This window comes from Amblyomma mixtum, chromosome 8, assembly GCF_055824585.1.
Source record: "Amblyomma mixtum isolate Tamu chromosome 8, ASM5582458v1, whole genome shotgun sequence".
Taxonomy (NCBI): Eukaryota; Metazoa; Arthropoda; class Arachnida; order Ixodida; family Ixodidae; genus Amblyomma; species Amblyomma mixtum.
Genome location: NC_143019.1, coordinates 67,230,514 through 67,247,913, shown reverse-complemented (window position 1 = coordinate 67,247,913; position 17,400 = coordinate 67,230,514). Strand labels below are relative to the sequence as shown.

Here is a 17,400-nt window from a genome sequence, read left to right as displayed (position 1 = left end):
GTGGCACAGTTGTCATGTGGAAGCTTTTTCTTATTGTGCGGATTATGGTTAAAGGCCGGTAAAAAATTTACTTTACGTACATATTACTTTGCTGCAAATGTCTCAGTAAGCTGTTTCTCAAAGCGATCTACAACTTTTCCATTGACACTTGGTTCCTGAAGTCAATAATTAAAAAGTTAGTTAATTAAGCTTGACTAATTAGTCAACCTTGAAGAACGAAAAATACTGCAGACTAGGTCACGCGGCTCTAAACAACCCTCATTTGGTTTCAGACGGCTAGGACACCTCGTGATTTTTAAAAGCTTGGTTACATTTAGCTGGGACATCTGGTATATAAGAAGGGTAGCAGTGCTTCCTCGAAAAGGTGACGTGTACACACTTTTTAGTATTCAAAGTCATATCCCAATTATTACACCACACGGCTATCTTATCTAAGTCATCTTGGAGGCTTTGCACATCAAGTGAACTATCTATAATTCCATAAACCTGCAGTAAATCTGCAGTTTTTCCTTCTAAAGGGATCAGGCACAGAGTCATCATCGCCACTGTATAGAAGGCGAGGAAGAAGACTAAGAAGCGCAGAGTGCGTGCCTCGCCTGCTCTTCGAGTACGCTCCCTGAAAGCCTAGCTGGACAGGCCTGCAACTCCCCAACATGCCCAACTGGTGTAAGTTGCACTGTTTCCACTTCTATGCCAGCGGCTGTGGCGCCCACGCTTCTGAGAGACTGGGACTTGGCCTACACAGTGATCGCAGCCTTGTACGAGCATAGCCAGCGAACGCTCGGTCACGGTTCACAAAATACAGAGCGAGAAAGAAAACGCCCAGTGGGCCAATCGCATCAAATCTGTCGGCGTGTTCTCGTGTAGAAGGCAGACATCCTTTATCGAAACAGTAATCTATATCCTGCAGGCTTTCCCCAGTCTTCAGAATTTAACTAATCGCCAGTGTACGCAGCCAAGCTTACGTTCCCATCACCCTACGATAACAGCAGGCTTTTGTTTCGTGCGGGAAACAAGAGAAAACATATACTAAAATGGTCGCTGGGTGTCTCGGGTTTGGCATCCGAAGCTGCACTCAGTGAGCAATGAGGAACGCCGTTGTGGACAGTTTAATTTAGACCACCTGCGGAGTTGTTTAACGTCCGCCGACATTGCACAGGATGCATTTTCTTCTTTTTATGCTTCTCGCCTGCGGCCGCCGCTGCCGGCTTTAGGTCCCACTTGGATCAAGAGCCGTTTTACATCGCCACTAAGTCAATGCATCCGGAAAATATTTGAACATTCCCTGTTCGCATTAGATCCTTTGGCCACTGCATCCTGTGACAATGTAAACAAATAGCCAAGAAGTGTACGGTTTCTGGGAAGCACTTTACAACGATTTCTGAATCCTTCTGCTAATGAACTGGCGTGATTTTAAACAATTTGGGCCACAAAGGAATCTCTACGGTTTTCAAAATTTAAGGTAGTTAATTATTGAGCATTAGGTGCGTAGTATAAGCTGTTGCGGGTAATATCCTGGGGAGCCTTAAAAGTATACTTTAAAATACATTTTGCTTTTTTTTTAACTGACAGTATTAGGCTTTTCGCGAATCCAGGGTGCGCCTGGATCGAATAATAAAAAGCACTCAATCGCCCTCCTGTTACGTGAAGATCATGGCAAAACAGTGCCACGTCTAGCTTGCAGATTTCACAAGCCAATTTAAATTAAGTAAGTAGCATGGTTCGGTAAATATTGGCTGTCGGTTTAACTAAATTCGACAAAAGGATGCCGACAGGATGCCGATTCAAAAGGATGACGACAGAGACATAGGAGGGCCATGCCTTTGTCCTTTTTGTGGTTTTACAAGCTATGCACAACCGACTAGCCCGCACCTCAGCCCTCGTAAATAAGTTTTTCAATCAGAACTGCCCCTAGGTGTGATCCTATAGCTGCAAAAAGTTGCATACCAAAGCGACCTAATATCTCGGTGTGTTCCGTTAATAAACCGTTGAGTCATACCTTTACGGCTGACGTAATGTGCGAAAACCTCTTTTTACAGATTCTCTCTTGTACGGCACGGAGCGCCTTGGTCACCAGACAAAGTTGTGAGCCTGCCAGTCTTGAGTTTTCGCCACTTTTCTTTCAGTCATCCAAAAAAGCCAGCTTCTAAAGCGCCGGGGCGAAGTGCTGGAGAGAGTAGCACCGTCCTGTTTGCGGTGCATACAAACTACGGCTGTATATCGCACAAACAGTTTTTTTAGGGGGCGAACTCCCCGAAGGTCTGCACCTTTTTTTAATTTTAGGCACAGCGAAGAGACGAGGTGCATGTTCCGTAAGCACTTGCATTCGGTAGCTTGCCGCATCTCCCACTTCCAAATTGAGGTTTCAGCATGGCGTGTCCACTGAAGAGTTTCCGCATTTTTCGCTCGCGCAGCTAGGATCTTGTTGTGCTACTCTAAATCTTATCGGAATCTTAATGCTAGAAGCGTTGTTTGTCCCCTCCCAATGTTTAGCTTCGTAAATTCCCCTTTGGAACGTATGTTAATTTAATTTCTTTCCTTGTTTGTTCATCACATTGTTTCAATGTTTTCCCCATTCGGTTCTGTATAAATGGCAGAGGTCCATTTGGCAAGTTGTATAGGACTCCTAAACATAACTTTGTTCTTTCATTAGTAATAAACAAAAATTCTACATCCCACATATAATTATTAGACGCTGGTTGAAGAGTTAACTTGGAGATGGTATAGCAAGAGATGGATTGCGAACGGGTTTAATCTATAATAGCTTGCGAGACGCTCACTGAATGTGGAGTTTGCCATCCTTATTAACATTAGAAACTGAAGACAGATCAGCCGGTGACGATTCAGTACCGCGTTTTAATTGCTTTTCTGATTTTTGCCCAAGATTGAATTTTTACATGCTAGTAGAAATACAGGTATTGCAACCATCAGCCCTTTCTGCAAGCAATTTGTGGTGACGTCAAGGCAGTTTCTACAACGCGGATCTCTGAGGCCAGGGTCTTTGGTCTTGTCTTCTCGGGTTCGTCAAGTAGCGGGCAGATTTCTTAGCTATAAATGGTTTTTTTTTTTCGAGCGAAGCTAACCTCGGAGAGCCATGACATCGGCCTTTGCAGAGACGGAGAATTGGATGCAGCTGTGCCCTCTTAATTGCGCCCACCGCAGGATCCAGGACCGCGTGAACAAGGTGGTGACCATGGTGTGCGTCGCAGTGTGCTTCGTCGTTCTTGTAATGACCGTTGCCTCCGCTGCCCTGGTCATGGCTGCCATCCGTACAGGTTCGTCTAGCTGAAATTTCCTGGTCACGGCAGCCACTCGTTCCACCGCTCGATGTGCTTACATAACGGCGTACTCCCCTCTACTATGCGTCAACAAGCGCACTGGCCCACTTCTTTCTCTCATCTATATCAGCGACGTACCCCTGCGGTATTTCATCATCTATACGTCCCTTAGCAGAGGATCGTGTCCTCTACCGCCGAATTTCATCTCAAACCGTCCAGATCATGCTTCAGGATGGCGTAATTTTGATATATAACTGGTGTAATAAGTGGCTGATGTACAGTCGGGGACAAAATTCTCCGGACCACGTGTCCTCAAATGAAGCTTATAGCTCTACTATCAGACAGCGGCTGGAGACCCCACTTGCGGAGATGAAAGAACAAAAATTTAACCTTTACCTCCACAAGTTTGGCCTCCAGCCGCCGACTAATAGCAGAGCTATCGGCTTCGTTAGAGGAACACGTGGTCCGGAGACTTTTGTCCCCGACTGTACAGACGCGGACAAAAGTAAACGGAGCACGCAACTGTCTTCGAACATTTTTCACGCGTCACCTAATTGAAATTTCCAGCAGTGGTACGCGCATGCTGGTAGCGGAGCTTAGTGGGCTTTCTTGTTGACAGACAACGCTTCTTCATTACCAATGGAGAAAGCGTGATTGCACTTCGAACGCAATAGCGTGCTCCGTTCACTTATGGCCGCGCCTGTGCGCTCTAAACTCAATTAAAATTTCTCAACTACAAACCTATCGTTATCTCGGTGTATTGATATCAAGTAACCTAAATTGGTCTGAACATATCGTGAAACTGGTCGGTGAGAGCTCTAAAACACTGGGCTTTATTAGAAAGACATTATCGTTGTCCCTCCTTTCCGTCCATAAACTGGCATATGAAACCTTCGTGCGATCAAAACTTGAATACTCATTCGCAATTTGATGTCCACATCAGGCTTATTTAATCAATTCTTTAAAACCCGTTCAGAACCGCGTTGCTCTCTTCGTATCTTCAAAGTACGACTATCAAACACAAATCAGCAGCACAAAATCATCACTCCATCTTCCCTGATCGGTCTGTCGCCACAAAATATCGCGCCTATGCCTCTTCCAAAAGATACTTTATCACTTCACACACCTGCGCCAATCTCTCCTTCCCCCACCATCACGACGTTTGTTCAATAGCTTAAGTGTACAGCGCCTGCATATATCAACGTCGGCTTTTAATAAATCATTTTTAATTGCAGCAATATAGCAATGCAATGAATTATCAGATTCTACTGTCAAGGAAAGTGATCCCGTGAGATTGAAATATCTCTTACTGCCTGGCTTAGAACATTAAAAATTATCTAAACTTCTTTTCACGTATCCTGCGAATCATCCCAGACGAAGACAAGTCCCCTTGTCGAAACGTTGGCTCCAGCAACCTGAGGTTTTCCCCTCCCTTGTTCATTTTTGTGATCGCAAAGGACCATCAACCACACCCTCTCTCTACCATTCACACCCTTAGTTTGATGTACTTGAGCAACTCCTCTGTACCTTCCCTGCACTACTTGACTGCATTCTTCGTAACTGTTCGCATTAGATTGCACTGGATTTCTCTCTATTTCATTCATTTTGTATTTATATCTGTTTACCAAGATTTTATTCTTGTTTATTTATATTGAATTTGTTTCATGTGTTGTTCCACTTACGTCGTACGCTCTCATATTGCTAATAACATTGCCCTCTGTCTCTTATAGCGTACATATGGTTTTTACTTAACTATGCCTGGTATCCTCTTCTCTGCTTTTAGGCTACCTCCGTTCTTTAGAAAATGCTCGATTTTCACCATTATAAACTTCCTTATGTCGGCTACCTTGGGATTATTTATTAACTTTGATAGCTGAGGCTTCCATGCTTCAGCGTTTCTTAATCATATTGTTCGTCTCCTGAGATAGCTTGCACGTATCCTGCGAATCATCCTACCGCCTACTTCTAACGCGCACTCCGTAATGACAGCTGTGAGCTCATCGTTCATTGTTTGAGCATTAAGATCGCCTTCCTCAATTAGAGCCGAATATCTGTTCTGCAGCGATATCCTGAATTCCTGTACTTTCCCTCTGACCTCTCCAACCCCACAGCAGCGTTATGAGCGTGCCATTTCCGACGCAGGGAGGCCTGAGGTCCCTCCCGCGGAGGAGACTACGACGGAAGTGATCGAAGCGACGAGGTCGTCGAATAGGAACAAGACCAGCAAGTCGAGCCCCAGTGAGTACTCTCGAGCACGGATACTGCTCGATGCACGGGGACCAGCAGCGTGGCACTATTTATTTATTGTTTCCTCAAGGGTCCACAGGGGACATTACATGAGGGGTCATTACATGCACACAGGGGACATTACATGCACTACATGGCGCACTCTTCCCCTGGCAGGAAGGGGACGGGCCTTCTTTCTCCCCGTGCCGCTGTTCGGACGCAAGGGGGGAAGGGGGAGACACGATGATGCTGGGTCGCTCTAGGGCTCTCGGGCAATACGGACCGCCTTTTTTTCTTTCCCGCTTAGTCGCAGCTGCATCATCATCATCATCAGCCTGACTACGCCCACTGCGGGGCAAAGCCCCCTCCTTGTCTCTCCAATTAACCCTGTCCTTCGCCAGTTGCGGCCACCGTATACCCGTAAACTTCTTAATCTCATCCGCCCACCTAACTTTCTGCCGCCCCCTGCTGCGCTTGCCTTCCCTTGGAATCCACTCCGTTACCCTTAAGGACCACCGGTTATCTTGCATTCGCATTACATGCCCTGCCCAAGCCCACTTTTTCCTCTTGATCTTAACTAGGATATCATTAACGCGTGTTTGTTCTCTCACCCACTCCGCCCACTTCCGAACTCTTAGGAGTTACACCTATCATTTTTCTTTCATAGCTCGCTGCGTTGTCCTTAACTTAAGCTGAACCCTCTTTGTTAGCCTCCACGTTTCTGCCCCATAAGTGAGTGCCGGTAAGACACAGCTGTTGTATACTTTTCTCTTGAGGGATATTGGTAAACTGCCATTCATGATCTGAGAGAACCTGCCATATGCGCTCCACCCCATTCTTATTCTTCTAGTTATTTCCCTCTCATGATCCGAATCAGCTGTCACTACCTGCCCTAAATAGATATATTCTCTTACTACTTCCAACACCTGGCTACAAATTGCGAACTGCTGTTCCCTTGCTAGGCTGTTGAACATTACTTTGGTTTTCTGCATGTTAATGTTTAGCTCCACCGTTCTTCTTGGTCTGTCTAATTCATTGATCATGCTTTGCGGTTCATGTCCTGAGTGTCTTAGCAAGGCAATGTGATCCACGAATCGCAAATTACTTAGGTATTTTCCATTAACTCTTATCCCCAACTCTTATCCTAATTGTTTCCAACTGTTCCAAAGTCTAACAAAGGCATAGTTCCCTTGTTTTGCCACTACGGGGCGCATGAAAACAAACTTCGGGGAGCGGCGGTTTAATGCATGCGCACGATATTGTACTGTTTGCAGAGAGGCAGGAAGATTTGCAAGCTCTTGTTAATGATTGTGGAGACGAAGGATACGCTCTAGGTTTCAGATTTAGCGCAATCAAGTCAGGTCTTTACAGCATGAACTGATGGGCAGGTTGGTCAGACATGAGTGCGACAGCGGAAAGGCATAAGGCCTCAGGAAGAGAAGAGGCGAGACACAGCGCTGGTTCATCTGATCCGTCCCTCCGTCCGTCCGCCCGGCTGCATTCTTTCGCGGAAAAGTGCACGATGGTAGACAAGGTTCGGTCTGAGAATCCTTTTCACCGCGCGATGCGTCCGACAAGACAACCTAGCTGCGACAAAACGTCTAAGTGCGTGCGGGCGCATTGGATTTTAACCCTTATACGCGAGATGGTGTAACTGTGTTTAAAGGCGAAAGCCTTTAATGGCTCATACTGTCGTGACCAAGACGTGTTAGCAAATTTGTCCGCGTTTCAGATTGGTCGAAATGGTCGTGACGTCACTTCGCGCGAATTTTGACGGGTGTCCACCGAAATATGTGACACAGTTACTGCGCAATTTCCTTTCCTCAAATACAAATTTCGACTGGTGTCCACCGAGAAGAGTGAGACAGTTACTGCGTAATTTCCTTTTCTCAAATACAATTATCATTTTCTTTATTACGGCCCCTCTTTTCCTTTCATCTTTAACTCCACTTCCTCCCTTCCTGAACGGTGCGGTTCAGGTGTCCACCGAGATGACAGAGAATTACGGCACCATTTCCTTTCCTCAAAAAGCGTTGCGTTCAAAGGGCAACGCATCGCGCCAAAAGGGTGGTGGCGTTCCGTGGACTCCCTGGCAGCGCTACAACACGCTGTCACGTTCCACTCCTCAAGGCAAAGATTAAGCGTCATTAATTGGCAGTTGATTAATGCACCAACAGAATGTGAAGTGAACAATCGCGTAGCAGTATGCAGCACTCAGGCTTTCGCCTTTCACCACTTTAGCCGCTTAAGTTCCTCGTAATTTTTAACCCTCATACGCAAGATAAGGTAACTGTTATTTTCTTCTTTCTTTCGATAAACGCCGCACTTAATGGAGATCAGAGTCTCTGCTGTATTTAAAGCGACAGGCAAAAAAGCGATTATAAGAGGAGATACTTTAAAAATACATTTTTTTTTCACAAGCGGGTCTAAATTTTCATCGTTTCCACAACCAGTTGGAATAATAAGGGAGTAATTACTCATTAACGTCCACCCGAGCGCAGCCATAAGGCTACAAAGGAAAGCTATACAGTTTTCTCAGAAACGTCGTAGTTAACGAAAAATTTGTCCTGGTCCGGGGTTCGAACGCGGGACCACCGCTTCACCGGAGCAGTCGCTCTACCAATTGAGCTAACCGGGACGGCAAGCTTATGGTAGGGCGAGAGCGAATCGATCAATAACTCGAAGTGGAAATAGTGTTGATCAAATGTTCAGGGGAATCCCCCAAAGGGGTAGATTCTACTCTACTCAATCCCCCAAGGTGGAGTAGAGTAGAATCTACTCCAGCGTGGTTCCAGATTATCTGGAGCTTCCTGTAGCATTTGCGTTGCTCTACGCTTACTGCGTGGAGTAGAGTCCGTTTCCGTGCTCACCGCAACTAATTTTTCTGACTGACCACGGGCCACCTCATTAGAAACGGCTGTCGTTGGGCTTTCCGTTTTGGATTCCGGTTGTTGTATTCTCTTGTTAGCTAAAGCCAGCTGTGATTGTAATGATTTGAGCAGCGTCCTTACCTGAAGGTCCTATTCCGGTGGCTGTTGTTTTTCAGCCACTTTCTCCCTCATGTCGTTGAACGGTAGGAGGTGTAGGCAGAGTCCTGTTGTCTACCTTCGTGTTTTGTACTGTTTTTGCGCCTTAAAAAACAATAATGAACCAATTAGGATGTTATATCCCGGTCTTGCTGTCCGTTTACGTTTGTTGAAACATAGGTTTTTCTATTCTGCTAGCCTTTGCCCATATTCATTTTTTCGTATTCGTTTGAGCACTAACAATCCAGACCCTGTAGCCCTGTATGACAATTATGGACAAATAAGCAAACAAGGGAAGGGGAATGAGGGGCTCGTTATAAATATGAGAGAAGCCAACAGCCACAGAAACCAAGGAGCACAGGGGATTTTTTAATTAATTTATTTTTTGTGGTGTTGATCAAGTAAGAATATTCCTGAATATGTTGTCGCTTAAAGCTAATTGATTAGAAAAGCAGAAGAAAAAACAACCACATGCCGCCGGTGGGATCCGTCATGTCACACCAGCGGTAACTCAGGACGTTCCACGTCCGCCGCTTACGAACGCGGGTGGCGCTGATGAACACTCTCAAGGTTAGGTTATTTGTAAACATAAATACCCCCGAAAGCAGAAGGTTTGACAGCCGTCGCCGTAGCTCAGAGGTAGAGCACCGGACGCGTAATTCGGAGGTCGTGGGTTCGGATCCTACCGGCGGCATGTAGTTGTTTTTTCTTCTGCTTTTCTAATCAGTTAGCTTTAAGCGACAACATATTCAGGAATATTCTTACTTGATCAACAGCACAAAAAAATTAATTAATTAAAAAATCCCCTGTGCTCCTTGGTTTCTGTGGCTGTTGGCTTCTCTCATATTTATAACGAGCCCCTCATTCCCCTTCCCTTGTTTGCTTAATTGCTTAGCGAGGGCCTCGGTTCTGGCAGCCTTGACGCCATAGGAAGCATAAGAGGGTTCTCGCACAGCTTCCACCCTCGCCGTTCGATGGCGTTCTACGTCACACCAGCGGTAACTCAGGACGTTCCACGTCCGCCACTTACGAACGTGGGTGGCGCTGATGAACACTCTCAAGGTTACGTTATTTGTAAACATAAATACCCCCGAAAGCAGAAGGTTTGACAGTCGTCGCCGTAGCTCAGAGGTAGAGCACCGGACGCGTAATTCGGAGGTCGTGGGTTCGGATCCGACCGGCGGCATGTGGTTGTTTTTTCTTCTGCTTTTCTAATCAATTAGCTTTAAGCGACAACATATTCAGGAATATTCTTACGTGATCAACACCACAAAAAAATTAGTTAATTAAAAAATCCCCTGTGCTCCTTGGTTTCTGTGGCTGTTGGCTTCTCTCATAATTATGGACAAAAGCATTTTTGAACCGTAAAAAGTTTTTGAACGCATTTTTTTATATATAGTTAGATTTCACAATCACAATAAATATATCCGGAAATCTCCCGTCCACAGGCTTGCATTATGTTCTCTTTTTTTTTTTGCTGTTAACGTTTTCCGACCTTCAAAAGTGTTCCCCATTGGTCTCGTACGGCAGTCTTAAGTGGTCCATGCGAGCGATGCAAAAACTTTAAGAGAAAGATATTGCTGACCAAATGTTTCTTTAGGGGAATCCCCCAAGGTGGGGCAGATTTGTGATAAGGGAGTAATTACTCATTAGCATCCACCCGAGCGCTGTTCCCACTTCGAGTTATTGATCAATTCGCTCTCGCCCTACCATAAGCTCTCCGTCCCGGTTAGCTCAATTGGTGGAGCGACCGCTCTGGTGAAGCGGTGGTCCCGTGGTCAGCTCAGTTGGTAGAGCGACTGCTCCGGTGAAGCGGTGGTCCCGAGTTCGAACCCCGGACCAGGACCAATTTTTCTTTAACTACGAAGTTTCTGAGAGAGCTGTATAGCTTTCCTTTGTAGCCGTATGGCTGTACTCGGGTGGACGTCAATGCGTAATTACTCCTTTATTAAAGATATTGCTGTGCATCGGAATAACGGATCATTACCTTCAATGCTTCCATGAATACCTTACAATTTTCAAGCATTCGAAATTTCTCTCCGATGATGTCGGACACGTCTCGGCCCAAGCGATACATACACCGTGCAGGGGCAATGGTCGAGGAGTCGGGAGGCGCTTCCGAAGAGAGCAGCGTCAGTCGTTGCGCCGCTCCTCGGCTGGTGCACTGCTCGAGCAACCTGACGTCGCTGGTGCGGGACCACGGCTGGTTCTACTTGCCAGGCGCCGGCAACCCGGGCTCGTGCCTCGAGTGGACGCCCGGCCACCTCTGCGCCGACGAGGAGGGCTCGCCCGCCGGATACCGTTACAACAGCAGCGAAGAGTGCGCCGAGATATGCGAAGGAGGTGAGGCGATCAGCGAACTGCCAGCCCAGGCGATTGCAATGATAAACGGTATAACACCTTTCACTTGCCACATAGCGCTAAAAAGACACGGACACAAGGGAGACACACAGAACGGGCGCTAACTTACAACTGAAGTTTATTGCATGAAACCAGGCAATATAACAGAGAAGAATGGTTTGGTTTGGTTTATGGGGTTTAACGTCCCAAAGCGACTAAGGCTATGAGAGACGCCGTAGTGAAGGGCTCCGGAAATTTCGACCACCTGGGGTTCTTTAACGTGCACTGACATCGCACAGTACACGGGCCTCTAGAATTTCTCCTCCAAAGAAATTCTAGCCGCCGCGGCCGGGATCGAACCCGCGTCTTTTGGGTCAGCAGCCGAGCACCATAGCCACTGAGCCACCGCGGCGGCCCTAACAGAGAAGAATGTATATTGTGAATGTATATTGAACGCCTCTATAATTTCCCTTGTAAGCTGATCATTGTGGCAATCAATGATGCCTCAAGGATAGGCTGCGAGAACACAACAATGATGTCAGAAATGGTGTCAAGGGGCATCTTGCTGGCCACATCAACGCTAAAGAAAAGGATGGAAAAAAAAAAACAAGTGTCGTGGCTGTTATCCGGATTTCAAAAGTTCTGTTGTCATTGATTGCCACGAAGATCAGCTTACCAGGGAAATTATAGAGGCGTTCAATATACATTCACAAAAGGAAGATATGCGCGTTAGTGCTGCCTCAGTGTTTCTGTCCGACAAGGAAATGCGTTTCATGTCTGCTAATCTGTAAATCTTGTTCGACGATAACGCTGTTTGAGTGCTTCCTTATTTCAAATGTTTTTATCTCCTCTTCTCTGTTATATTGCCTGGTTTCATGCAATCAACTTCAGTTGTAAGTTAGCGCCCGTCCTGTGTGCCTCCCTTGTGTCCGTGTCTGTTTAGCGATATGTGGCAAGTGGCAACCTAACTATAACAGAACAGCAACCATCAGTGCCATGAAATCTAGCCTTAACTTACCATCCTTGTCATCACGTCGCAAAATGTTTCGCCTGTGCCTTTTTCACAAATTATTCTATCACCCGCAGTTTCATGCCGAACTTATCTCACCACCTCAGTACGTATCACCATGCCTAGACCACATTCACAAAGTTGGCATCCCTTTCTGCAGATCAAAAACATTTTCCAGTCATTTGTACCACACACATCAAATGAGTAGGGAATCACCTTCCTTCTTCGATGGCCACCATCACCGATCATCAGTTATTCAAGAATGTCATAGCTAACATTGTCTAACTAGGATTCATTTTATACTGCGTTATAGTTTTTTTGTTCCTTTTATTCTCTGAACGCCTTAGCTAATAATGTATGTGTAGAAGTCATGTTTGTACGTTGTCTGTTTCATTAACCCTTGTTTGTTGATTGCATTTTTTGTTTGTAACCACTCCCCTCTGTAATGCCATAATGGTCCTGAGGGTATAATAAATGGTAAATAAATATATAAATAAATAAATAAGAAAGTGAACCATCACCAACTCGCCCAAGCTTCTACTCTGGTATAACACACGCAGGGCCTCCCATGCGTGAGTGCACGCAGCCCCTGCCGCTATCGGCCATCTACAGCTGCACGCACCGGGAGGAGCCCAGCCGCCAGTGGTGGTTCTATGATCCCGTGCAACACGCGTGCAGCAAGTGGGAAGACATCTGCATCTACAAGTCGTACCCCAGCATGGCGGCCTGCGTCCAGGACTGCCTGCCTGCGTCGTGGCGGTCGCTTCCGGGGGACGACGGGAGCGAATGAAAGGAAATTTCAATTTTGCCTGCATAAGCGCCGCCTCTTGTTCATGGTGTATCACCCTGCGTTGTGCGGTCCGTCGGAAGCTTCAGCTTGGCTGCTCTTCCCGACTGAAACACTCCATAGGGTCCATTCATTCCGAGTTGTTCATTAGGTGCAGACATTACTCAGGAGCTGTGCTTTAGGTATGTGTTCAACACAGCGTCATAGCGTTTTCCACGTGGTCCTAATATATTACGTATGTTCCTAATAAGTCGTAAACAAGATGTTCAAAACATGCTTATGGAACTATACATCACCTATTCAGCGAACACACGCAGTTAAGAGAATCGTCATTCAGAGTGTTTCGATCACGTGCCGTACTCAAGACTCCAAATTCTCCCTCTATGTAAATTTCATATCATCATGTGCATGTACGTTTGAATAATTGCTGGTCGCAGCGTTTGCCTCAACGCCGTGACTTTCCAAGACCCTGGTGTGCCAGCGACGCAGCCCAAGAGCATGGTGCTCGCAAGGTGCGGCCGGAATTTCCTTACTTCCCGCCCTAGAGTTAGGTGTCTACGTATACATCTTATCTTGCTTGTCGTCAAACCTTGTCTTGTATGGGAATAAACACCCTAGGGTTTTCCGAGTTCGTGCCTTATGCCCAAGCGTCTGAACGCAAAAGCAGTGTGAACTGCGTGGTTCAGTGACCGTTCTCTCAAAAGCAGAGATGGCGGTGATGACGGTCAATGTTCTTTGCCTCGGGCGGCCATGCATATGCTGTCCCGCCCTGAGCAGCCGCCTAACTGTCCCAGCCGCTTAAGCAGCACCGCCCGCCTTCTCCTACTTCCAGCCGCAAATAGGGTAAACTTTACGGGAACTCATAAGAACACGAATGAATGGAAAATATTCTCAGAAGAAGACTATCCGCGTCTGGTTTGGGGTAGAGACAACATTCGTTGCAATTAGTTCTGTTGTACAATGGATTAGCGCTGTAATTCTATGACTGCGTAAGATAACAATTCGAATTCTCACGCTCATTTTTTTCTTTTATCCTTACGCAGAATTTAGAACTCGCAAATTCGACCTTTCCTGGGCAAGCGTCATCTTTTAGGCAAAATGTGCAGCTGCCTTTAAGATAAAGTTTTCGTTTTTAAAGGCGTGTGACCAGCTGAGAGCAGAAGCCGGAATGGAGGTTTACAATCTTGAAAGAATGGAAATTATACGGCTAAATCCCCCTTGCGGAAGCCGCACTATCCGTTACCCTTTTGAGAACGTGCCATATGCATCAACGGTAAAGGGTTGATAGGCCTGGCTACCGCATGTCTTCTTACCCTAGTAAGTTACGGCATGAGTATTGGAATAATGCTTTTGCTGATGAACGTTCATCAACACACAGTGTTCCCAGGATTCGCAAGTTTTCTTTTTTTATTGACATGGACATAAAAGGAGATGATGGTGATTGTAGCACCGGCTACTCCTTTCGTATCATGAAAGAACAGCACTTTAACCGTCAACATAACGCTCAACTAAACACAGCTACAACACACACAATTCACAATGCAATCAATGGGGATATACTATAAGCAATATGCCCTCACCACAGTAACAGCGCCTCCTCTATTTTTACCATGCCTGCCGAGTAAGGCCGATCCGACCGTCCGAGGCCCACTCTTATCCTCCTTTCCTACTCTACCCCAGCGGCTAGACTTCGCGCCTGCTCTACTACGGTGGGAGAAAAGTGCCATCTGAGTGGCGCCTGACGACGGAAAGCGGATGAAGATAATTTCTGAGGCGTTCCCTCTTTCTTCACGAGGCAAGATAAAACTGAAACCAAGTTGGCTTCAGTACGTATTCAGGGGCAGTCACCGTAAAAATGCCGAACCACAAGGCAGCATTTCTTTGGCGCCGCGTCAGCGTCTCTTCAACCGGCGTTGTCGCCCGCCGCCGCCACGTGCGCCCTCTTCCCGCGAACATGAACCGTGAGGACCATAATGGCCGGCGCCTGGCGCGGGCGGAAGCCCTGGCATGCCACTATGGAGCGAAACCCGGCGTATTCTACGTGGATGCCTCCGGCCCCCACCATGGGGGATGGTACACAGCCGCAGTCGTCCACCAATCCAAAACAGTGAACGGCCTTACTTTCCGAGCCCGTGACGTAACACACGCGGAGGAGGTCGCCATTGCGTTGGCTGCATCTGATACCAATTCAAAAATAATTATTTCCGACTCACGAGGGGCATGTCGGAACGTCTAGCAGGGCTGGGTACCGTATCTAGCCTACCGCATTCTCCAAAACAGCGTCTACACCGGTGACCCCGCGCACCGGCGTATCGTTTGGGCTCCCGCTAACATGGGCCTTGAGGGAAATGAGGCAGCTGACGCCGCCGCCCGCGCGCTCTCTCACCGGACATTCCCCTCCGTCCCTGACGATCAAGAACTCGAATTTATTCCAGCTTACACCTTCAAAGACATCGTTTTACTCGATCAATCTGGCCATGGTCTTTATCTCCGCCCGTGTAAAGGTCTCTCAAAGGCGGAGAAGCGGCTTCTGCTTCGCCTCTATACTAATACTTTGCTGTGCCCGGCAGCTCTCAAACACTTATACCCTTCTTTCTCGGGCAGCTGTCCGCACTATGCGGAGAAGTCTTCTGACATCTACCACATGGTGTGGGCCTGCCCCTCCAGCCCTGCTATCCCCCCTCACCCCAACCCAACCCGGGAGGACTGCGAGGCGACCCTGCTCGGCTGCTCTGACCTGCAGGCCCAACGGGCCTTGGTCGCGCGAGCCCGGGCGGCGGCCAATGCCACTGGGGTCCCGAACTAGGGACCTCCACCTAGCATTTGTAAGGGCTGGCCCCCTCTGGGTCAGCTCATGCATAACCTCCTGTAGTATACCTGAACATAAATGATTTCCACCACCACCATGCAGAGAGGACAATCAAATACATTGAGGGCATACGAACTGGCGTCTCCACAGGGCCGTTAGGTGTTTTGCTTCGTTTGTTGTGTTCAGCTCGTGCACGAGATGCTTTGTCGTCCTCGCGCGTGCAAAAGTGGCGCTGCAATGCAAATTTCTTAAAACTAAGTATAAATGTAAATACAAGCAAATACACACAAATTTTATAAAGTTAAAGGCTATAAATAAAGAGTTGTGTATATAGCCGCCGATACATGCAAAATATGCTATATGCTATTCCTGTAAATAGGTGTAAATATAGGTACATAAATGCACTTAAATATCCATTTCTTTCCTACAGACTGTGCAGCGAAGTTCCTCCGCTTCACATAACTGAACTTAATATCTCCCAGACTTCACACAAAACTGAAAACAGCAGCCGTACTGCACATAATTAACCGGTGCCTTTTTACTGCTGCTGCGAGCACACCTCGTCACCTTCGCGGACCATGCCATTTACCAGCGCAAAACAATCTTCGTTAACCATGGTGCCACGAAACGGACGAACCTAGCAGCCTACAACGCCTTATTCGTCTGGCAAGGACCACCAATTAGCGGCGCAAACGCCTCAAGCAGTGCCTCAAGTATGCCAGCCGCGATCCTCAAATGATAAGCGGAGCGAACGCCTCAGCCCACCTCTGCAAACTGCGAGCAAAGCGAGCAAGCATCACGCAAGCAGTGGTACCATCTGCAGTGCCGCAGTGCGGCAACTAACTGAAACGATGCGTACCTACGACTCCCGTTGCGAAGCGGGCGATGCGGCTGGCATTGTAAAAACAGAGGAGGCTCTGGGCATAAAAACGGCCGATCTAAGAAGTGAGATGGTTTGGTTTGGTTTATGGGGTTTAACGTCTCAAAGCAACTCAGGCTATGAGAGACGCCGTAGTGGAGGGCTCCGGAAATTTGACCACTTGGGGTTCTTGACATCGCATAGTACACGGGCCTCAAGAATTTTGCCTCCATCGAAATTCGACCGCCGCGGCCGGGATCGAACCCGTGTCTTTCGAGTCCGCAGCCGAGCACTATAACCACTGAGCCACCGCGGCGGCTAAAGAAGTGAAAGAGACAATGAGCAGCTACAATAACGATATCATATGCATGATAGAAACACAATAAATGATTGCCAGGACACTGGAAAGCAATAGCCGAGGCGAACAACCACTAAATTTACACAAGCCACACCCAGAACCTACCGAGGATTCCAGTGTCCACGGAGAGATTTGAGCGCTATGATCGCCCATTTCCGTGGCGCATGCGTCGGCCAAGGACTACTTTTTAAAGACTTGCCTTTTATCAATGGTGGTCAAGTCCCTCTTCAGTCGAGTCCTAACACTCACGAAACGGAAAACTGGGCGAGTTGGTATGGGTTCATGTTTAAACAGCGCAGAAAACAGGACAAAAGGGAGACGGGAGACGGCAAAATAACCGGTTGTTAGTCAGCGCTCGTGTCGTCTCCCGTCTTCCTTTTGTCCTGTTTTCTGTCCTGTTTAAGCGTGAATCCTAAAGCTGTCAAGATTTGGGCAATCCAGTAAGACATGAGGCACATCCTCCCCATCGTGACCACATGGACTTCGTGACGGATGAGGTATATCGGCCTCCTCGTGACCACTTGCATAATTATATCGTGGCTTGTTTGCACGCCCACTTCTGTGTAGAAAGGGATTTGTGTAGGCTGTTCCCAACCGCAAGTGGTGAACGAGAATTTCTAGTCTCCTCTTTAGTGATATTGGGACTGTAAACCATGAGAAGAGGTCAATGTGATACAGGTCAGAAATTGTATAATTTGGCTGAAACCA

At 47.2% G+C, this 17,400-nt stretch overlaps 1 protein-coding gene across 1 annotated transcript; it reads left to right on the top strand.

Moving 5' to 3' along the window:
* The first annotated feature begins 653 nt into the window (after positions 1–653).
* Positions 654–12,669, top strand: LOC149332832 (uncharacterized). The gene is made up of 6 exons (XM_089557568.1): positions 654–666; positions 2,040–2,085; positions 3,163–3,275; positions 5,421–5,516; positions 10,619–10,873; positions 12,440–12,669. Exons 1-6 carry the CDS (start codon positions 654–656, stop codon positions 12,667–12,669), a joined length of 753 nt encoding a protein of 250 aa, XP_089413694.1.
* The last annotated feature ends 4,731 nt before the right edge of the window (positions 12,670–17,400 follow it).